Here is a 24,450-nt window from a genome sequence, read left to right on the forward strand (position 1 = left end):
CAAACTCTGTTAATATCTGCTGGAAATGAGAAAAACAAATCAGTAAAGCAGCTCAATACTTGCCCTTTTATTGATAATATTCATCATTACATGTAGGATATTTACGCTTCTGTTCGCATTCAGTGCCAAACGTCATCAGAAAAATACAGAACATGTAGAAAACAGACTGAAGTCAGAGAAACACACAGCTCCAACCCCCTGATGATGACCGGCTTCCAGTAAACACATGAAGATTCAGCTGAAGCTCAGAGACTATCAGTCAACAACACACACATATATAAAGCACGTCTGCTCTCTCTATAGAGGCACTTTAGCAGACTGAGTCTGATTATACGAATATTAGAGAGTATTATAGTATAAACACACATCAGTGTTAAACACACACACTGCATGTGCAAATATCCCTGTACTGATGAGGAAACACCATCAGTCAGTTCACTAGTGTTCATGTGAGTGTTAATGCAGTGATCGGAGTGTATTTCTGTAAACACTGCTGTTAGATTCCCTGAAGACAGCAGTTCTGCTCAACACACACACACACACACACTCACACATGCTGCTTTACATGCGCAGAAATGTGTGTTAATGCTGCTGTAAATGCCCTGAAGTGTGTGGGGGAACCATCAGGATTTAAGCTGAAGACATTATTAGAGCTGAGAAATGACACCAGTGTGTGTGTGTGTGTGTGTGTGTGTGTGTGTGTGTTGAGATTTTTTAATGATACAATGCGTGTTAATGTGTGTGTGTGTGTTGTCTTTTTTGACTTGTGTGCATTTGTGAGTAGTGTGTGTGTGTGTGTGTGTGTGTTGTCTCCTCTGGTGTAGAGTGTGTGTGTGTTTTTATCTCTGACATGTGCATGTTGTTGTCTCTGGTGTGTGTCGTTGATCCTCTGGCGTGTGTACGTGTATGTGTGTGTGTCTGTGTTTGTATGTTTATGAGTAGTGTGTGTTTGTGTGAGAGTATTGTGTGTTGTCATTTCTTCTGGTGTAGTGTGGTCTAAACTGACATAAGGTGTGTGTGTGTGTTGACATTTTATAATGATACAATGCGTGTTAGTGTGTGTGTGTGTTGTCTTTTTTGGCAAGGCTTGTGTGCATTTATGAGTAGTGTGTGTGTGTGTGTTGTCATCTCTGACATGTGCATGTTGTTGTCTCTGGTGTGTCATTTGTTTTTCTAGCGAGTGTGTGTGTTTGTGTGTGTGTCGGTGAGTATTGTGTGTTGTCATCTCTTCTGGTGTAGTGTGTGTTGTTTTGTTGTGGTCTCATCTGACACGTGTGTTTGTGTGTGTGTGTGTGTGTGTGTGTGTGTGTGTTGTCATCTTTCTGGCATGAGCTGTGTGCGCTTGTGAGTAGTGTTAGTTGTCGTCTCCTCTGGCGTAGTGTGTGTGTGTGAATACATGTGTGCTGTTGTCATGTGTGTTGTGGTCTCATTTGAGACGTGTGTTAGTGTGCATGTTGTCATCTCTGGTGTAGTGTGTGTATGTTGTGGTATCATCTGACATGATGTGTGTGTATGTGTGTGTTGTCTTTTTTGGCAAGGCTTATGTGTGTTTATGAGTAGTGTGTATGTGTCTGAGAGTATTGTGTGTTGTCATCTCCTATGGTGTGTGTGTGTGTGTGTGTTTATGTGTCTGTGGGTGTTGTCATCACCTCTGACCTGGTGTGGAGTGTGTGTCTGTTGTCATCTCTGAGGTGTGTGTTGTTGTCTCTGGTGTGTCATTGTTCCTCTAGCGTGCGTGTGTGTGTGTGTGTGTGTGTGTTGATGTCTAGCACCGATGTGCAGCTCACTGTTCAGTCCAGCAGAGATGGTTCTGTAGGACGGATGATTGTGGGCCTGTTTGGAGCCGCTGGAGGCCTCCTGCTACACACACACACACACACACTCGTTATATAATCTGAAGTAAGCTTGATTGACGTGTCAGGAATGCGAGTGTGTGTGAGCTGTCAGTCATACCTGGGTATCCCTGGTGGCACAGTGGGCGGGACCCGTGCAGGGCGGGAAGGCACCTGAGGGGGCGGAGCTACAGCCGGCTCCAGCGTAGTGGGTCTGGAGGGAACAGGCGGAGCTCCAAAGGCAGGGGAGGGGTTTAGAGGAGGCTGGGCTGGAGCTCCAGGGGTGGGGCCTCGCACTGCAGGAGGACGGCCAGGGGGCGGGGCTGAACCTCCTGACGGCTTACGCTGAGATGGAGGACTGAGAAGAGAAACACACACACACACAAACACACACACACACATCTGTCAATACACAACACCACGCCAAACATGTGTACTGATGAGATGCTAATGAGGGAATAAATAATAACACTGCTCATTAAATATTCACGCTTATAATACATTAATCAATAACGAGCACTGACAAACAGCCAAAACTACATCACGTGTGTAAGAGTGTGTGTGTGTGAGCACTTAAAGTCAGTGTGTATCAAGGTGCTATCCACTGGGGGTGTGAGTGTGTTTGTCTGGGGTGTGATATATGTAGGTGTGTACCTGGGGTCAGTGTGTATCCAGGTGTCGTCCACCGGCGCGGGCACAGGTGTGGTGAAGGTGGATGTGCTGATGTCCCCGATGATCTTCAGAGCCTCTTTCAGAGCGTTGTACATGCGGAGCATCTCGTCCCGCCGCTGCTCCTGCTCCGCCGACTCCTCCATCAGACTGTTCTGATCACCTGACGAGTACAGGTACGCCAGCAGCTCCGAGTAGATGAACTCCTTCGCCTGCGCACACGCACACACACACACACACACACACACACACACACACACAGTCAGAATAGTCACACACAGGACCACAGAATGCTATATATATAAATATTACACACACACACACTGGGGCGTTTGAGGACTCACGCTGTTGATCATCAGGTGCATGATGGTTTTGGGCATCAGGTCTCGGATGCTCTTGTTGACGATGCTGATGTACGAGTCCACCAGATTCCTGATGGTCTCAACCTGACGCTCCAGCTGAGGGTCCATGGAGAGAGAGTCTGCTGACACGTCCCCGTTCTCCACCTCACACACACACACACACACACACACACACACACACACACGCAAACACAGAGAAGTTAATCACATATGCATATCACCTGATGATCCTCTGCTGGTGTCTGACAGTGCAGTGATGTCACCACTGCCTCTGAGTGCTCCTGCTCCACTTCAGTTGTTTAGTTGCTACATCACCTCACTACATCACACTCGCGCTGTGATTCGCTGATGCATGACCAATCAGAGCACTTTCTTCAGCTGATGCTGATTCCACATGCTAATCCGACCAATCAGCTCTGAAGATAACCCAAAGTTAACCGGCCAACAGCCGAACATCAGCTTGGTGTGTCCTGACCCTTAAACACACACACACACACACACACACACACACACACACACACACACACACTCCTGTACCTGGTCTTTCTCAGGATAGACTCCCGCTCTGAGGAAAGAGGCCTTCCAGCTGTCCACATCCTCCTGAGTGGCGCAGGCCAGCTCGATCTGACGCAGGTCTTTATACACGTTCCTGAAACACACGGGCACACACACACACACACAATTATGAATATTTTTATTAGATTAAATATAAATTAAAATGAACTATTGTCTATGGCTTTATACTGGAAACAGCCCAGCAGCATCGCCTTTATCTGTGCTTTAAATGCAAACACTGGACTGAATAAACCACACACACACACACACACACACACACACACACACACCTCTGCTCGGTGTTGAAGATGCCGAAGGTGTGTTTGTTGCTCATGAAGCTCTTCTCCACATCCCGCAGCTTCAGGTTATCCAGCGGCAGCATGAACTTCTTCTCCTTCTCCTGGAAACACGAGCGCAGGTGTGATTTCATCAGTCACACACACACACACACGCTCGCTCACACACACACACCTCCTCATCCTTGTACCAGGACAGAGACTCCGCCGTCAGCACGAACCAGTAGTCTTTGGAGCCGCCCTTCATGATGCTGATGTTGATGGTCAGCCAACCACGGCGGATCACCTGAGCAGAGGGGGCGGGGATATGTTAATGCGCAGGAGGAACAGGCTAATCAGAGGAGGCGGAGTTTGAGAGTTTGAGTGGACGCTGACGTACCTGATTGGGAACAGCTCGCTTCTTAGTGACGGCAGCACTTCTCTGCTGCGCACTGAAACACACACACACACACACACACACACACACACACACACACACACACACACACACACACACACACACACACACACGCACACACGCACACATACACACACACACACAAAATTAACCTAATCCACACAAATGCACAGCTCATGCAGATGCACAAACAGACATATAACACACGTGTGCAGGCAGACACAAACACACATAAAACAAACAAATACACACACGTATATACACACACATATACACACAAAACATGCACAAAGACACACGTACACACACACGCACAAACATACAGACAGACAGACAAACATGCAGTGCAGTGTCAGACACAATGCACTCAATGGAGTGAGTGACGTCACTGTGACGGGTAGGGTTAGGGGCGGGGTTAGGTGAGCCCATTCAAAAGCATCAGATTGCACTGCACCGAGTCTGCAGCCAGACCCCTCTCAAACACACAAACACACACTCAACATTGAGTGGTGATGTCAGGGTCAAAGGTCATCAGAGGTCACTCACTTGGCGAATCCGATGAAGTCTTCGTGGTTTGTGTTGATGTAGGAGAGCTCGATGTCGATCAGCAGCATCACCTGACACACACACATACACAAACATGCACACACACACACACACACACACACGCACTGATGATCATCTGAGGGACTTTGAGGAACTGTGCTCAAATATCCCTGAATCACCTTCACAGTCGTGCTGAACAACCATTATATCATTCATTCATTCATTCATTCATTTTCCTTCAGCTTAGTTCCTTTATTTATCAGAGGTCGCCACAGCCGAATGAACCGCCAACTATTCCAGCATAGCATAGCACATCCGCCTCACAGGTGGTTCGAGTCCCGGCTGGGTCAGTTGGTGTTTCTGTGTGGAGTTTGCATATTCTCCCTGTGTTGGCGTTGGTTTCCTCCGGGTATATAGGGGAATTGGATAAGCTAAATTATCCGTAGTGTATGAGTGTGAATGAGTGTGTATGGATGTTTCCCAGTGATGGTAAGGGCATCCGCTGTGTAAAACATGTGCTGGATAAGTTGGCCGTTCATTCAGCTGTGGCGACCTCGGATTAATACAGGAACTAAACCGACAAGAAAATGAATGAATGAATTATATTATATTACATTACATTATATTATATACATTATTATATTATGCTATATTATATTATTTTATATTATATTATATTGTATTATATTATATTATATTATATTATATTATTTTATATTATATTATGCTATATTATATTATAGTATATTATGCTATATTATCTTATATTATGCTATATTATATTATGCTATATTATATTATATTATATTATGCTAAATTATATTATATTATGCTATATTATATTATATTATATTATGCTATATTATATTATATTATGCTATATTATATTATATTATATTATTTTATATTATATTATATTATATTATGCTATATTATCTTATATTATGCTATATTATATTATGCTATATTATATTATATTATGTTATATTATATTATATTATATTATGCTATATTATATTATATTATGCTATATTATATTATATTATGCTATATTATATTATATTATATTATATTATATTATGCTATATTATATTATATTATGCTATATTATATTATATTATGCTATATTATATTATATTATGCTATATTATATTATATTATATTATATTATATTATATTATATTATGCTATAATATATTATATTATAATATGCTATATAGGTTATGAGTAGGTTCAAATATCTACATTTTTAAAAGTAAAACTGAAAGTAAAAGTCACTGATGAGTAATTTCAAACATAAGCTGTACATAAATACAAGCATCTTTTATAGTAGGTAAATTTGACCCACACTGGCGCTTACAGGTATAAATGTCCCCCTTTTTAACCTTTTTTTATCTAAAAAAAAAATTGAATATCTGGGAATTTTAGTGAAGGTCAATGACTGGGGGGCTTGAATATTTTATTGATGGTCTGTTATGTACATTTGAACAACAGCGATGGGCAAATTGACCCCGTGGTGGTTCTAAAACAAAGCAAACTAAAAGCAGTCAGAGAACGAATCATTCATGAATTTGAAATGGATTCTTCTTTTAAGGGGAATCATCTCACACACACACACACACACACACCTGCTCTTTGGTTTTGCTCTCTCTCTCTCTGACGTGTGTGGTGACTATTCTCTCCGTCTCTTCTCTCAGCCGAGGATACGAGTTCAGCTGCAACACAAAACAACCCTTAGAGCTGCTAACACACACACACACACACACACACACACACACACACACACACACACACACACACACACACACACACACGCACACACGCACACACGCGCACACGCGCACACACAAACACACACACACACACACTTCTATATCCCAGTGGGGACTCTCAAAGATGTAATGATGTTTCCACTGTACAGACTGTACATGTTTCCCTTCCCCTCAACCCAAACAATCTGCATTTTTACTTGTTCAAAACATTCGTTCTGTCTGATTCATGAGCCGTTTCCTATTGACACGTCAACTTTGGTCCCCATGAGTCTGTGTGCATTCAGGTTTAAGTCCCCAATGGGATATAAATAAGAGTACACCCTGACACACACACTCACAGATGTTGGTTTTGGTGGTTTATGAGGACTGTAATTGACTGTGATGTATTGTATGCTGTAGAAGCCACTTATTATATGGCCCCGTCCCTAAACCCAAGCCTCATACAAACCTTGTGGACAATTCTGAAAGTCAAAAGACCTCATTAAATATGATTTAATTAGGAGGAAACAGAACATTTACACAAAAACAGCTTAATAGAGTACAGTTGGGTCAAACCCATGTCATTAAACAAATTAGTGTCCTCGTAAACCACATAAACACACACACACACACACATACACACACACTCATTTGGTGCACTCAGAGGTTAGTCTGATATGATGCAAACTCAATCACCACAGAGCAAAAATAGCACAGGCCAAACCGCACCCACAAAGACTGGATTTGATTGGTTAAAAGAACTGTCAATCAAAGAGTGTTCGGCTACAGGACTGAATTTGAATGGTTAAGACATGTGTCAATCAGGGCATGTTTGGTGGCAGGACTGGATTTGAGTGGTTAAAGAATCTGTAAATCAAAACTGTTCAGTTAGAGGACTGGATTTGATTGGTTAAGGGATCTGTCAATCAAAGCTGTTCAGTTGGACTGGATTTGATTGGTTAAGGGATCTGTCAATCAAAGCTGCTGAGTTAGAGGACTGGATTTGATTGGTTAAGGGATCTGTCAGCCAGAATGGGTCACGTTCTACCTTTTCAGTGCCCTTGTGGATGAGTGTGGCGAGTTCAGACACCACCAGGTCTACACACTTGAGGCAGGGCTCCTTCAGTTTAACAATCTGCTGTTTCACGATGGCCTCGAAGGCCAGATCAGGGGTGAAGAGCCCCGTCCTGGAGGATCATGGGACAGCGCGGGGTTATTTAGGGCGAGAGGGCCACAACATTGGGAAAAGCAGACAGGTGGAGGAAAACAGAGCAGGAAGGAAACAGAAGCTCTTTCATTCTGTACTTCCTCTTTAATAAATGTGCTGCACTGCATATTATTAGGTTATATGTTATCCTTATGAACGTTAAACTCCACTGCGCAAGTGTGTGTGCCTCAGTATAGCTGATCTTTAGGCCACAATGTGCATCAAGTGTTTCTTTCAATATTCACATTTCAAAATGATTGGTTGATTTCACTTTACTGAAAACCGCCTTGTAATGTCTTATTAACTGCCTTTAGTGTTTAATGTCGAAGCTGATCTGATGTACAGCTATGTAAACGCGAGTTTGTCTGTACTTTACAGTTTTTCGGGACAGAAGCAGCTCGGTTGGAGGCCTGTAGTGTTTTTGCTTTCAGTAGAATTAATTAGCGTGGTCAGACACTGAACTCAAGCACAAGCGCGGTCAGACACTGCATTAATTGTAAGAGCGATTAGACACTAGACTCCAGCATAAGCTAAATCAGACACTAGACTCCAGCATAAGCGCAATCAGACACTGGACTCGGATGTATGCGTTGTCAGATAATGGATTTACTTGTAAGTGCGATCAGACACTGGACTCCAGTTTAAGTGCAATCAGACAATGAACTCCGGAGTAAGAGTGATCAGTTACTAGACTCCGGTGTAAGTTCAATCAGACACTAGAATCCGGTGTAAGTGCAATCAGACACTAAACTCTGGTGTAAGTGCAATCAGACACTAGACTCCAGTGTAAGTGCAATCAGACACTAGACTCTGGTGTAAGTGCAATCAGACACTGGACTCCGGTGTAAGTGCAATCAGACACTAGACTCTGGTGTAAGTGCAATCAGACACTAGACTCCGGTGTAAGTGCAATCAGACACTGGACTCCGATGTAAGTGCAATCAGACACTAAACTCTGGTGTAAGTGCAATCAGACACTAAACTCTGGTGTAAGTGCAATCAGACACTGGACTCTGGTGTAAGTGCAATCGGACACTGGACTCAGGTGTAAATGCAATCAGACACTAAACTCTGGTGTAAGTGCAATCGGACACTAAACTCTGGTGTAAGTGCAATCAGACACTAAACTCTGGTGTAAGTGCAATCAGACACTGGACTCTGGTGTAAGTGCAATCAGACACTAAACTCTGGTGTAAGTGCAATCAGACACTAAACTCTGGTGTAAGTGCAATCAGACACTAAACTCTGGTGTAAGTGCAATCAGACACTGGACTCTGGTGTAAGTGCAGTCAGACACTGGACTCGAACGTATGCAGGGTCAGACACTGGATTTAATCGTATGTGCAATCAGACACTGGACTTGACTATATCAAGTGTTAGCATGGTCAGACAGCGAACTCTAGCATTAGCGTGGTCAGACAGCGGACTCGAGCATTAGCATTACTCCTCTACCTTCAGTGTGCACTGCCTGACCGTGTTGATCAGCTCCTGGATGACCAGGTCGATGCACTTGAGGCACGGCTCCTTCAGCTTTATCAGCTGCTTTTTCACGATGGCCTCGAAGGCCAGATCTGGGGTGAAGAGCCCCGTCCTGAGGTCACACACACACACACACAAAACAACACACACACTAAATATAGTTTTGAAAGAAAAGTCTGAAGTAAAGATGACTTGACACACACACAACATACTCACCACACACAAAACATAAACAGACAGACAACATACATTCGCACACACATACACACAAAAACCACAACACACACACACACACAGCAAAAAACTGCACGATTCCTCAGGTTCACAGGCTAATTACACTGATTAGCATGTGTGTGTTTACAGTGTGTGAGCACTTGCCTGACTCCGTGAATGTTCTTGATGGCGTAACTGATCTCCCTCCGCAACTCCTTCTCATCAAACTCCATCTGAAACACACACACACACACACACACACACACACACACACACACACACACACACACACACACACACACACACACACACACACACACACACACACACACACACACACACATTCATATACAGAAGTTACTTTAAACCAGGGGTCACCAATCTCGGTCCTGGAGGGCCGGTGTCCCAGCAGTGTTTAGCTCCAACTTGCCTCAACACACCTGTCTGGGTGTTTTAAGTATACCTAGTAAGACCTTGATAAGCTTGTTCAGGTGTGTTTGATCAGGGTTGGAGCTCAAATCTGCAGGACACCGGCCCTCCAGGAACACGTTAGGTGATCATTGCTTTAACAAAAACTACAGCTATTGGTCTAAAAACATTTTGTTAACCGAAATAAAATTAAAAACTCACAATAAATGAAAAACTGAATGAAATAAAATAATAATCAGCAACAATAAATCATCGTTTTCAGCTTATGATGATTTAGAGCTCGGTGTTAGCGCACCTTCACCAGCTCGAAGGGGAAGCGCTCGTGGAAGATGCGGTTTATTCGAGCTCCGCCGGAGAGTTCCAGAGTGTCCACCTGATCTCCAGAGCCCTCGATACGCTTCTCAAAGTCCACACCGAACTGCTGGACCATCCTGAACACACACAGGTATATTTATATACAGCTGGGGACATAAGTGTTGAACACGTCGCCCTTTTTCTCAGGAAACATATTCCTAAAGGTGCTGTCGACTTGGAAATTTGGAAAAAGAAATGACGCAGGGAAACAGTATTCAACAGATGAAGAAAGGGAGGTGTAGTTGGGTAGTGAAAGCCCAGACAGCAGCTGAAATCTCTCAGTAGTTCTTCAGCAACCCTCTGCCCTTCCTCAACTGCTTCAGTCCAACATCTACATCAGCAGGAGGATGAAAATCAAACCATTTCAGCAAGACAACAATCCAAAACACAGCCGAGGAGACTCTCAGATGCTTTCAGAGAAAGAAAATCAAGCTGTAGAATGGCCCAGCCCATCACCTGACCCCAATCCAATAGAGAAAACAGAACAAAGCTCAGATCTGACACACGAGATTCACAGAAGCATCAAGATTTGGACACTGAGAAACTCACACCTGAGCAATTTCAATTGTGCATATATATATATATATATATATATATATATATACACACACACCCACAACACACAAGGAAACACACATGCACAGACACAGTTTCACAGTTACTTACACGCACAAACACAAACAGGGATACATAATTAAGCACACAAACACACACACACACACGCACGCACACACGCACGCGCACGCACACACACACACACACACACACACAATCATCTTGTCTAGATGCACAAAGTTTGTCACTGCTGTTCACACACACACACACACACACACACACACACACACACACACACACGCACACACACTCACTGCAGCAGGGCTTTGGTTTTGCGCGCAGGATCGTCTGGTTTGAAGTTCTTGTACTCCTCCACCTCTTTCTCCAGCGACAGCAGCTGAGACTGCAGTTTACTGCGCAGCGCCGGCAGTGTGTCGCGGATGTGGTTCGTCAGTTGCTGGAAGAGTGGAGAACAAAAACAATAGTGTCCCCACAAGTATAGCAATACCAGTAAACTTTGACTCTGTGTTGACACTTTTTGGTCTCCCAGAGGAAAACGGCTGATAAATCAGGCAGAATGAAGGACAGTGAAGATGTGGAGTGCAGAGTGTTTGTTCAGGGTGGAGTTTAGGGGGAGAGGAGAGAATATGCAGTCTGTGCAGCACAAACATCAGGACTGCTGCTGTGACGAGAGACCACAGATACTAGTGTGTGTCTGGTTGAGTGTTTTCTGCTGGTACAGTGTGTGTGTGAGTGTGTGTGTGAGTGTGTGTGTGAGTGTGTGTGTGTGTGTGTGTGTACCTGGTTGAGTGTTTTCTGCCGGTACAGTGTGTGTGAGTGTGTGTGTGAGTGTGTGTGTGTGTGTGTGTGTGTACCTGGTTGAGTGTTTTCTGCCGGTACAGTGTGTGTGTGAGTGTGTGTGTGTGTGTGTGTGTACCTGGTTGAGTGTTTTCTGCAGGTACGGTGTGCCCATTCTCTCTGCCATGTGTCTGTATGCTGGATGGGACAGGAAGAACTTCCTCTCAGCAGCCAGAGCCGCACGGATGTCCTTCCTGCCATCAATGTCCTTCTGACTGCGGTTCACCACACCGATATAACCTACACACACATACAACAAGTAAAATTTTTGGGTGAACTACCCTTTTAACCCCAGTTAAACGTCTCGTATTGGTCTGATATACTCAGCTAGTGTTTTTCAGTCAACAATAAACTTCAGCTGAAAGGTTTCTCTGACTATCTTCAGTGTTATTCGGTTGATTTACAGCATGGATGTTGTGATGTAATGAAATTTACTCAGCGAACAGACTTCAGCATTCATTCAGTTGTTGAAGTGTAAAACGAGATGAAAGACTGTGTAAACTCTAGCGCCGTCAGGAGCAGCAGGCCAGCGCATGTCCATATTTTAAAGAGACGCTGCAGAACAGTGTGATATATGCAGCGCGTCTCGTCTGGTCATCACATGGCATATCCATCAGGCAGTGAAGATCAGTGATTTGAAAAGAAATCAGACGTTAAACTGTGATTTTGTGATGCATGATGACCGTCCACTGGAGGCGCCGACTGACTGAAGTGAAGTGTGTGTGTGTGTGTGTGTGTGTGTGTGTGTGTGCGTGTACTCCATGCTGTTACTAATGAAGTGTAGATTGTAAAGCTGCAGATGAGCTCCAGCACCTCTGCGCAGCGGCAGCAGCTTGTTCTCCAGGATGTCTCTGGCGTCAGTTCCTTCGTCCATCAGGTCCAGTTTGGTGATCACACCGATGGTGCGCAGACCTGCAGGGGAAGGTCAAAGGTCAGTTTCAGCAGCTGACACAGTTCTCACTATTCTTGTTTTTTCTCTCAATTCATTTTTTTTTTCTTGCAAATCACATTTCTTTTGCTCACAGTTCAGTTTTTCAGTTTGTTTTTCTGCATATGTCAGAGTTTTTTCTCTTAATTTCAGGTTGTTTTTCTCCAATTCCACCTCTTGATCTTGCAGATCAGATTTTGTCCTGCACTGAATTCTGATTTGAAAGCTGAGGACTGTAAATGCTGTATTAATTATAATCAGCTGACTGAAGCGCAGCGCCTCACCCTGAGCGTCCACCTCTTTGCTGATCTTGAGAGCATCAGAGTTGGCCAGGTCCATGTTAGCCGGAGTGACGGCCAGAATCAGACAGTTCTCTTTGGAGATGAACTGCATCAGCATGTCCCTGAACACACACACACACACACACACACACACACACATGGAGAACAGTGTCATTCGCCCCTTTCACACAGTGATACCGGTAAATATATGGAAAATTTCCAGAACGACTTTACCGGAAAATTCAAAAAAGCGCTGTTCACACAGGCGAGGACGTTGTGTAATTTTTCCGGAAAAAAGCAATCACACATCCATTCCAAAATAGCGGTAAACTCTGACATCATTAACCAGAAATAAGCTGTAAACGGCTGCGCTTGTATTTGTAAACATTTGACTACATCACAAACTCTGTGGATGGATCAGTGTTGTGAACAACTTTAATGAAAACATACAGAGAAACACTTTCGCATGTCGAGATGTACAGGAAATGTGTGTGTGCTCAAACAAACAACGGCTTATCATAAGCATCTTATCGATAATTATTTATACGGTTAGCATTAAGATGAACATATAAACATTACTGTATCTGACTAATTTCTAGCAGCTAAATGTGTCTGGGAAAATACTCACAGACTTTATTTTCATAAACCGCGCAGACGTGACTGTTCTGATTGGTTAAAGCAAACGTCTCACGTCAGCATGTTCTAGACGTGCTCGCGCTCTTTCCGGCAATCTTCCTTCTGTGTTCACACAGCGCAGCATTCCGGCAAATTACCGCTAATGTTACAACAAACTCCGGAAAATAGCCAGAACGAATCTACAGGTATCTTCAAAAAGGACCTGTTCACATACACACTTTTCCGGAAAATTGCCGGTAATTTTCCAAAAAGGTCTGTATGTGTGAAAGGGGCTAGTGTCTCAATCAAGTCCTGTAGTGGATTAAACCCACTGCTCAGATTAATTTTTCCTTTAATGCCATGTCAACAACAAATGCTGTTTTCATGGCAAGAACAATTCATTAATAAATATACAATTAAAAGAACTAACAAACACAGACTACATTGGCAACAAGAGAAACTAAGACCAAATATAGAGGCTATACAGGCCGTCATAGGATTATAGTCTATTTTGTTACTGAATAAAAATACTTTAATACAGCCTATTCCACGCTTAAGCTTGCACATAAAAATTGCACCGGCAAAAGTAATGATTATAAATGTGTTTGAAACACTATCTGCATCTTAGTTTCTGCATCTATTTTTAGGAGGGCCGGCCCCAGATATATATATACATGAAATATATATGATACATATATGACATGAAATGACAGATGAAAACAATAGAACAAAGATAAAACATTAAATAAACAGTGCTCTATGCGTTTTGTTGAAAAACGGTATTGAGACATTCAACAATCGGATGTAAAATAACACTCTATAGTGTTTGTCATTGTATATCAGGGCTGTTCAATTGGCGGCCCGCGGGCTGAACCCGGCCCCCGAGGCAATTTGTTCTGGCCCTCAAAATAGTGTGACCAAGACATCAAAAATAAATTTAGTTCAGTCGAAAAACAGCCGCTATAGCTATGAAGTGACGTGCGTCTGTTCAATTCAGCATGAGCTGCAGAGAAAATGCCTTTTGCACAATGCACTGTAATCATTAATAGGGATGCAACGATTCACTGGTTTCACTATTAACTGCGCTTTAATTCGTCACAGTTAATTAATCGTAAAGGCTTTTCTAAGCCGCATTTCTGTTGCACGGAAAAGTTGTGACAAGTTGCCAACTGTGCACTAGTATAATGTTTCAAGTATGTACACCGAGGCTAATACACACGCACACCGGATTAACTATAACAGCGGCCGTTCCCATATCACGTCTTTTCCACTTGCAAGTTTGTTATTTCTAATGTAAGAATGACAATATGCGCGCACAAGCAGAGCAACGCTTGCATGTGTCCGGGCGCACGCAGTAGAAAACATCTCATGGAGAGAGTTGTGCGTGCCTTTCAATGCAATGTCAACAAAATATATGTCTTAATTATTAAAATGATTATGGGTGCATGAACTCAGATGATGACAACAGTTAATCTAAATAGCTACTTCCCTAATATAAAGCTTGTTCTAATTTACATTAGACGTGATAACCGTGAAACCATGAGTATTCTTCAGACTATATCGTACAACCAAAATCTAAAATCACTAATTGTTCTGCTGTTGAAAACTTCACATATGAATGTGTCTGAATGTAGAAGAAGCCTACTCCAGCAATGCACTGCTTTTGCTGCGCTAAATACAACATTTGAATGTTTGTAAACAAAACAAAAAAAAGTCAATTGGACAATGCAGTAGTTTTAAAATACAATAAATTAACATTTTAATGTAGAAAAAGGCAACATGGGTGTCTTTATGAGCACAAATACAGCATATGGGCTCTTATATGCTGTTCTGTCATCACTCATATAGCAAGTCACATCTCTCCGACCCTTCGTTTGGGATGCTTTTCAAGAACCAGCCCCCATGACAAACTAATTGAATAGCCCTGTTGTGTAATTAAACACAAGTAATCTTTGTTAGAGCAGCAAACTCTGCCATTTCTTGTGTCCAAATGGTTTAAACTCGCTTTTTTGAATTGCTTGACGTCCTGAGATGCGACTACTGCAGATTCTCACATTGTGATATCCATGCTGGAACCATATATAACGTAAACAATGATAAAGGTCTCGTCTCTGAAGGAGGAGTTTGCCATTAGCTCAGCACTTCAGCTTCAACCCCACTGCTCTCACCGGATCTGGTACTCGATATCCTGCGGCTGGTCACCCACCGCCACCTTCGTCATGCCCGGAAGATCGATCAGCGTCAGATTCAGCACTGAAGAGAGAAAAACACCATTAAAAATAGTGTTAAAAACAAATCAATGGCACTTTATCCAAAACTAGAACGTCTGCACGTCTCACTAAAGTCCACATGAAATCAAAACTAGCCATATTGGAGTCGTTAGCTCACATTGATTAACGGTAAATAATAAGCAATTTCAGACACAGCTTAAAGTGTGTTATTACCGTTGGGCGAGTAAACGCGCAGGTTAATGGGCACTGCAGAGATTCCCTTGTTAGATCCAGTGATTCGGTCCGTTTCTGCTTCAATCTCCATCCGAACCTCGTCAAAGTCCACAAACTTGCGGCCCTTACAGTGCAGGAACTCTGCATATTCTTCACACACACACACACACACACACACACACACGTTTACAACTGCTCATACACTACACTGTGGTTTTGATCAAATGTTTTGCGCATTTACCAGCTTTACTGTTCACCAGCTGGAGAATCAGAGGCCTGCGAGTGACGATTCCTGATCCTCTCGGCAGAAAGTCCCTGAAAAACACACACACACACACATCATGCATTATGTATTTTCAATCACTCAATTAATTCTCATAATGCATTCAGAGTCTTCAAAACAAGGTTTTTGCCTTGCAGTTTTGTCTGAAAGCAGATAACAGTTCCTTAATTAAAGGTCAGAACTGACTATATTTTGCAACTCAAAGCATATCTGTTCAGCAAATTCCCATTGAGTCAGTTTCTTAAGCTGTGTAAGATACTGTGGCTTTACCATATTATTAATGCATTTACACACAGCCCAAGACAACTAAAATACAACAAACAAACAACAAAACGAAACTATGATGTGAAAACCAATATAAAAGTTTGTATTAATATATTCATGTATCAAAGTAAAATAAAACTCCTTTGAATTTATAACCTGAGACTGCTCAAAAACAGTCCAAAGACATGTAATCAGACATTTATTTCCCCCACAAACAAAAATATTCCTTTGCAATGACTTTAAATGGCAGCTATTTTACCCCTTTTGCAAGGTGTACGATAAGCCTTTGGTGTCTTTGTGCATTCACCAGCTTTACTGAGGATCAGAGACCTGTGAGTGACGATTGTATATCTGTAAAATTTCAGCTCAAAATACCCATCAGATCATTTATTACAGCTTCCAGAATCGGCCCATTTTGCTGTGTGAGTTCAGTGTAGCTGTTTGTGCAGCCTGTGGCTTTAAATGCAGATGAGCTGCTTTCTTCCCGCCCACTGTTGCCACGTGTGTGTCTGCTTCTCATGTATTACTTATGTCAGATAAACAGCCAGCAGTGATATGAAGCTGAAATAGAGCGCATTGGTCAAAAATACCAAGTTAGTTTATTATTTCATGTATTTGAGGTCCAATTTATTCAAGCCTTTCTGAAAGGATGAGTCACACACAAATGCTGTTGGCAGCGCGCACACACACACACACACACACACACACTCACACACTCACACACTCACACACTCACACACTCACACACTCACACACACACTCACACACACACTCACACACACACTCACACACTCACACACTCACACACTCACACACACACTCACACACTCACACACTCACACACTCACACACACACACACACACACACACACACACACACACACACACACACACACACACACACACACACACACACACACACACAGAGAGAGAGAGAACTTAGCAGAAAAGAAGCTTCACTCCCAGACCAAAGTCTCCACTCACTAATTACTGATATACATTGTTCTGTGTGTGTGGGTGTGTGTCTGTGTGTGTGTCATCCTGTTGGTTAGTCAGGAATCCTGCAGATGTCATGTCAGCACATGTGGAGCTCAGTCTGAACACAGATATTTCAGGTCTGTTTTAGGATGAATGATTCTCCTGATCTGTGGCTCACACACACACACACACACACACACATGATCTCTGAAGACCATTTTGAGGGATGAAAACAATAACAATGGTCCTAATGTATTTCCTGTTTTACATTTTTAATTTCCAAATCTTCCAAGAATCCATGTATTGATCAATAAATGAAATATGAAATAGTTTGACAACAAGCAGGAAATGTTCATGCGGATGACATGACCACATTGAAACGGTCTATTATTGTATGCCCACCATCTGTCCGTTTAAACCCGTATGCTGCTGTTTTCTGCATTTTGAGTCACTCGTCTGATGTGATTATGACAACACTCTTTTAAACTGACTAGGAATGCCACGGTTCTCAATATAATATTAATATGATTTAGATAATCAATATAATCAATATAATTTATGTGCGTTTTATATCTCCCGAATTGACTGTGTGTGCCTGTAAATCAGGCATGGATATGGGTTGCAACTGAAATCTGCAGGAAGGTGGCTCTCCAGGAACAGGGTTGGCCACCCCTGTTTTACACGCATAACCATGACTGCACATCTGCAGCGCATCACCCAGCAATATCACTGTCTGAAGGCAGGATAGCAGAGAAGATAATAAAGTCCTCCAAATAGACAATCCCTCGCTGAATCCTTCCAGCAAACATACCCAACTGGTTCTGAGAGACACATAAAAGTAACAAAGGCAGTGCGGGTGTTTATTGCTGAAGATTTGCAACCGTTTTCGGTGATTGGAGATGTGGGCTTCTGTCATCTTATAAAAGCACTCGATCTGCGTTACAGACTACAGTCTCGCATTTTTTCAGCACCGAGATAATTCAGATGCTTTATTTATGTTTACTGAAGTAAAAATATGTTTATTTGAAATGGCCAATTTATCTTTATTAGCTTCACATGTGTGTTCATTTTCAAAGTGTAGGAATTTAAGTGTTCCCCAGTTTGTGCATGGGCTACTAGCAGCAGTGAGATTTCTGTGTGCATTTATTTTATACAATACTCTTGGAACTACTGTACATTTCTTGGCTTTTAAGTAAAACAAAATGAGTATTGCAATAAATCGTTTTTATTTTTTTCTCCTTAACCTCTTACTGTTCCTATTGCCTATAGAATAAAAAACACACGTATGAGAACTGAACCTAAAAACTGAGGTATGTATTGAACCGTGGGCTAACTGCATTGCTGCATCCCTAAAAGTGACCTATATGTGATGTGTGGTAAAGATCTGCATGAAAACTCTTCTCCGCTGTGTTGAACACAACATTCACTTTTTTTAAGGCGCTGATATTATTCATATATTCTATATAGTTAGATGTTATAAAACTCTTGTTCGGTGTTAGACAAGCCGTTACTCGTCTTCACAGCGCATTTCATGATTTAGTTCTTTATGTTTTTGTATGTTACGAAGTTTTGTGCTCAACAGGTAACGTTACTGATGATTATACAGTCTCTGACCATACAAGTAGCACCAGCTCGCACTAAATACTCAGCTTATGCTAGTTTAGTAGAATACAAGCAGCAAATAATGTAAATAAAATACAAGAACAAGACACTGCGCTGCTACAAACTTGTATTAGTGTCTTCTAAGTGAACCAATCGTTCATAACGGAGATGCATTCACAAATGAATCGCTCCCTCTGTTAGCATGAGAAGTGACAGCAGGAGAGGAGGTGTGTTTCAGGACACGGATAAGATCAAATTTAACCGGAAGGGAGGATAATACATTTGCATGCGCACAAACACACTCTTTATCGGTAATGCCCATGTGGTCACATACCCATCAATATAGAAAAGTGAAGTACAACTATAATATTCATAATTTAAAACAATATTTGCACACTGACCAGCGGGAAAACTCCTAATCATGGATGTATGTGTATTAGGGATGGGCGATATGACCTAAAATTAATATCACAGTATTTTTCATCTTTTAAACGATGACAGTGTAATATCACAGTATAATTTTTTTGGGGACATTTTGGAAGGAGTAGCCTGTCCTGTCCCTTTAGCATGTGAATAAAGTTAATATTTTTAATGGGTAAATGGTATCCGAATCAAAAAGAGACATGGGGGAGTATCATGCATTCTCAACATATTTATTTAGCAAAAAAAACTAAAGATCTTACTTACAGTGTGCAACAAAACAAAAATTAGCAGTGTAATAACACAAGAACGGTGTAAGAAGGTGTACTTTTCACAAAAACGAACTCTCTCTTCATCTGAATTCTGATGAAACCAGACATTCAAGTTTTTTGCCAGGTACACCAGCTGGTTAACATTTCCCGGCTTCAGTGATGCCCTGGAGCTTACAGTATTTCCCCCTGTGCTGAATGCACGCTCGGAGGGTGAGCTTGTGGCTGGCAAAGCTGACACGAATGTGTTTTACTTTTTGATTTACAACAAGATATAAAGAGGACAGGTATTTAGACCACAACTGAACACTTAAAGAAAATTTAATGTCTTATTATTTAGAATGAGCTAGTATTGATGTAAATGCAGCCGTTTAAGGAATATAATTGATTTATTATGGTATTGATGGTATTAGAAAATCCATGTCGTGGCGCAATGTCACACCGGTGTACCACCCAACCCTTATGTGTATATGTTTGTATATCTCTGGCTCTGGATGGCCAGTCCTCCACTGCACCTTGGTCCTGCATTCATTTCATAGGAGTGCTACCCTGTACCAAAATGGCGGCTCTATTGACACATACCTTACAATAGAAAACAATCTAATGTAAATATCTATGACAGTATACAACATACTTTGAAGAAATTATGTGAATTAAACCGCACAGCCCAACAGAAACAAAGCTAATTAAAAGAATATAAGTTGGCTCCCTATAGATTAAACATTATTGAGTTTATTTCATTTCACATTTGTGTGGGAAAAGCTCGGTTATGGATGTGACAGATGTGAAATTGCTACCTGTGTGACTTTTTAAATCAAATATAATTGTTTGAAAACATTGACAGTCATTTGAGTATTTTACAGCACTGTTAAATACACGCCTACACAAAATACTTAGATAGGGTTTCACTATTTTTCATGGAAAGGTTGACATTTGCATGGATTTGCTGAGGAACAAACAACCCTATTGATGTCAATGGCTGTTCAGTGGCATACTTCCAAAACATCTAGCTTTGTGTTCAACAAAAGAAACTCAGATTTCAAAGAAACGAGTACAGAAAATGAGGATAAACAACGTATATTGTGTGTGTGTGTGTGTGAACTGTCTCTTTAGCACAGTAACAGATCTGAATTTTTCTGACGGTTAATGTTTGACCAACATGACTGTCTGACCACTGACGTTGAACAGGTAATCTGAGGTAAAGCTTTTCTAACTAATCGAAGTAAATAGTTTTATATTTGCACATTCACTCATTTTTGTAACAGTGACGTGATCCCTATTGTTTATCACATACTTTGACTATTCAGTCCGAAATGCCATGCAAGCATGACTTACTGTATAGTATGACAACATTAGCACTATCTACAATGGTGGACAATGTTGTACTTTGATAGTCATTGGCTCTTAATATGATTTCCCTATTTAGAATTTGGAAAGAATACATTTCTGAACATTACATTATTAATGAGAAAGTCTGAAGGTGCGAATATAAACCAGCTTTACCTCAATACCAACTTCACATAATAGAGGTAAAGTTGGTTTTATATTCGCACATTCAGACTTTCCTCTTAAAAATATAATTTCATAAAAGTATTATTTGCAAACTCTAAATAGCGAAATCAAATTAGCAGCCAATGACTATCCAAGTGGGCGAGGCAGTGGCGCAGTAGGTAGTGCTGTCGCCTCACAGCAAGAAGGTCGCTGGGTCGCTGGTTCGAACCTCGGCTCAAGTTGGCATTTCTGTGTGGAGTTTACATGTTCTCCCTACCTTCGCGTGGGTTTCCTCCGGGTGCTCTGGTTTCCCCCACCGTCCTAAGACATGTGGTACAGGTGAATTGGGTAGGCTAAATCGTCCGTAGTGTATGAGTGTGTGTGTGGATGTTTCCCAGAGATGGGTTGCGGCAGGAAGGGCTGCGTAAAAACTTGCTGGATAAGTTGGCGGTTCAGTCCGCTGTGGCGGATTAATAAAGGGACTAAGCCGACAAGAAAATGAATGAATGACTATCAAAGTACAACATTGTCCACGGTCAAATAAACAGTGTTAATGTTGTTTTCAAGTCATACTAGCAGGCTAATTCCGATCAAATATTCAAAGTAACATGGTAAACAATATAGGAACTTCGAAATGAACGAATTTGCGAATATATAACCAACTTTACCTCCATTTCAAGTCATACCTGCAGGCTAATTCCGATCGAATATTCAAAGTAACATGGTAAACAGTATAGGCACTTCTAAATGAACGAATTTGCGAATATAAAACCAACTTTACCTCCATTTCAAGTCATACTAGCAGGCTAATTCCCATCGAATATTCAAAGTAACATGGTAAACAATATAGGGACTTCTAAATGAACGAATGTGCGAATATAAAACCAACTTTACCTCTATCTTAACATACATGTTTTGCTCTATTTCTCATAGCTACACCATTTATGAATTAACTTTAATGCTGATTTATAAGAATTTTGCTTAGAATTTTAGATTTTTAAGAGTATAATATGCACAAAATATAAATACAAATCCTGAACAAAAGACAACGAGCTGAAAAAAATATAACAGAATTATGTAGAAATGATAGTGATGATGTAGGCCACCATAATGGGACATTTATTAAAAGCAATGTCTGTAGGCCACCAATAACTAACTAACTAACTAACATTCTAAGCAAATTTCTTATACAAAAACATTACAGTACACAAGTCTCATGAATGGTCTTATGAATGGTTTAAATTAAGTCTCAAAAATGGTTTAAATTAAATTACATTTACTCTCCCTACAAACACAGGTTTAAAAAGGTCACATATAAGGTCACATATAAACCAAATTTATGTTGATGTCACATCTTGCTCTATATAAGTTAGTAATTTTGCTAAATTATTTGATTGTAGCTCCATCAGAACTTTTTTTCAGGGAAGGAGTCAGATTTCAATACAACATTGTAACATAAACAAAATAATAACAGAATAAAACAACCGAAACGTTCATATGTCATATTTTAAAAAGCCACATTTAAATAGTGTAAAGACTTTTACCTTCCCACGAAGTTTTCGAGCACAGAACTTTTGCCGGCGCTCTGCCCGCCGACCACCGCGATCTGCGGCAGCTCCAAGTTGCAGCTCTGGCCGATGGAGCTGAAGGCGTCCTGCAGCTTGTTAATGAGGGGAATCAAGTCCTCCATCCCGCGGTTCCCCATGATGACGAGCTTTATCAGACCCTCGGAGCTCAGAGAAACTCACTTCATCACCCGCCTTCGCTTGACTGGACGAAAACAAACACGAACTCCAGCTGTCAGAAACACAGAAAACTGTCTGCGAGAAACTTTTCATATCCGGTCAGCCGACCACCATAAACTTTTAAAGAAACGCCCTTGGGATGCAATCCGCGCGTTTCTATTGGCTATCGCTGATGTCCGTCAGTAACATCGAGAGCTTATTGGTGGACAGAGGGTGGTCATGAAGCACAGGTGGGGTTAGTTTGAACAGTTTTCCGTTACTCTTTGGTGAAGAGATAACAGTTGCGGCTAGACAGCGTTACATTGAGTTAATATGAAGTATTTTGCTCTTAAATCAACAGGTATGTATATAATATAATGCACATAAAAGCCTAAAGAGCATTTTGAAAATATCTTCATGACAAGCGGCGTCTTCTTAAGCCACGCCTTAATACCGTTAGGATTTACCGCCATTAGTACTGTCAGACGACCTTTGGCTGTTAAAATAGTTTAAACTCGTTTAAAAGTGAAACTTTTAGAAATTAATTTAATAATTATGTATAAAAGTACATCAAATATTTTATATTATCATTTCCCTGGAGAAATATGACACGAACATTCATAATTTGTGTCAGAATCATCGTCAGACTTTTCGTTTTCACCCCTTTTTGCATATTTCATTCATTCATTTTCCTTCAAATTAGTCTCTTTTTTCATCAGGGGTCATCACAGTGGAATGAACCAACTATTTCAGCATTACACAGTGGATGCCCTTCCAGCTACAACCCAGTATTGGGAAACACCCATACACACTCATTCACACACTCATACACTATGGCCAATGTAGTTCATCAGTTCCCCTATAGCGCATGTGTTTGGACTGTGGGGGAGACCGGAGCACCCGGAGCAAACCCACACCAACACGGGGAGAACATGCAAACTCCACACAGAAACATCAGCTGACCCAGCCAGGACTCAAACTAGCAACCTTCTTGTTGTGAGGCGACAGTGCTAGCCACTGAGCCAAAAACATTTCGAAATAAACAGGACAAAACTAAACTGATTTAATATACATTTCATGTGAGATTGAATCATCATGTGTATAATGTAGCTGTTAACTGCTAATGTTAAATGCACACATCTGCTAATGTAAAGCCTCTTTTTTTTGAAGAAGAAACCGAACTAAATGGTTTACCATATTAAAAGTGCAGAACACACATTTTATTTATAAACAACTATCAAGGTTAGACGTTTAGTGTTGTAATGGTCTTACAATTGGTGGTTACCATGGTATAACTACAATTACCATTGCAACCCTATGTTTACAATCAACCATAGTTTAACCCTGGCGTTTCTAGTTAAACTGTTCATACATATGGTAGTCAATGTGCCTTAAAACAGTAAGTGCACTTTTACTGTATTTAAAACATGGTTACTTTTTGTAAACAAGTGACAAGTGTTTTAATTGCTGTGGTAATGTGCAGAATGCTTGTAAATAGGATAACAACACAACTACAACTTCTCCATCACATTTTAATTAGTTTCAATTGCTAGAAGCATCATGCATTTACAGAATGCTCCATTTCTTACCCTTCTGAAATGCTTTTTGTGAGCTTATCCGTGGAGTTCACCTTACATTTACCATGTTA

The 24,450-nt window shown here is 41.3% G+C and overlaps 2 protein-coding genes across 2 annotated transcripts in view; one reads left to right on the plus strand and one right to left on the minus strand.

The window, feature by feature from the left end:
* Positions 1-47: 47 nt before the first annotated feature.
* On the minus strand, positions 48-22,925 carry dnm2b (dynamin 2b). The gene is given in 21 exon segments (NM_213242.2): positions 48-1,857; positions 1,954-2,190; positions 2,487-2,713; positions 2,846-3,007; positions 3,401-3,512; positions 3,709-3,818; positions 3,890-4,000; positions 4,094-4,145; positions 4,658-4,728; positions 6,286-6,372; positions 7,457-7,595; positions 9,473-9,540; positions 10,032-10,167; positions 10,960-11,102; positions 11,583-11,743; positions 12,317-12,415; positions 12,716-12,834; positions 15,496-15,580; positions 15,772-15,921; positions 16,013-16,086; positions 22,623-22,925. Coding segments are annotated over 21 exon segments (2,571 nt in total). The 5' UTR covers positions 22,784-22,925; the 3' UTR covers positions 48-1,790.
* A 70-nt stretch (positions 22,926-22,995) lies between these two features.
* trip10b (thyroid hormone receptor interactor 10b) overlaps positions 22,996-24,450 on the plus strand; it is an 80,892-nt gene continuing 79,437 nt past the window's right edge. The window contains exon 1 of the mRNA XM_087235033.1: positions 22,996-23,163. The gene's annotated coding sequence lies outside the window, so the exon portion shown is untranslated. The remainder of the gene's footprint in view (positions 23,164-24,450) is intronic.

This window comes from Danio rerio, chromosome 1, assembly GCF_052040795.2.
Source record: "Danio rerio strain M-AB ecotype USA chromosome 1, GRCz13ab, whole genome shotgun sequence".
Taxonomy (NCBI): domain Eukaryota; kingdom Metazoa; phylum Chordata; class Actinopteri; order Cypriniformes; family Danionidae; genus Danio; species Danio rerio.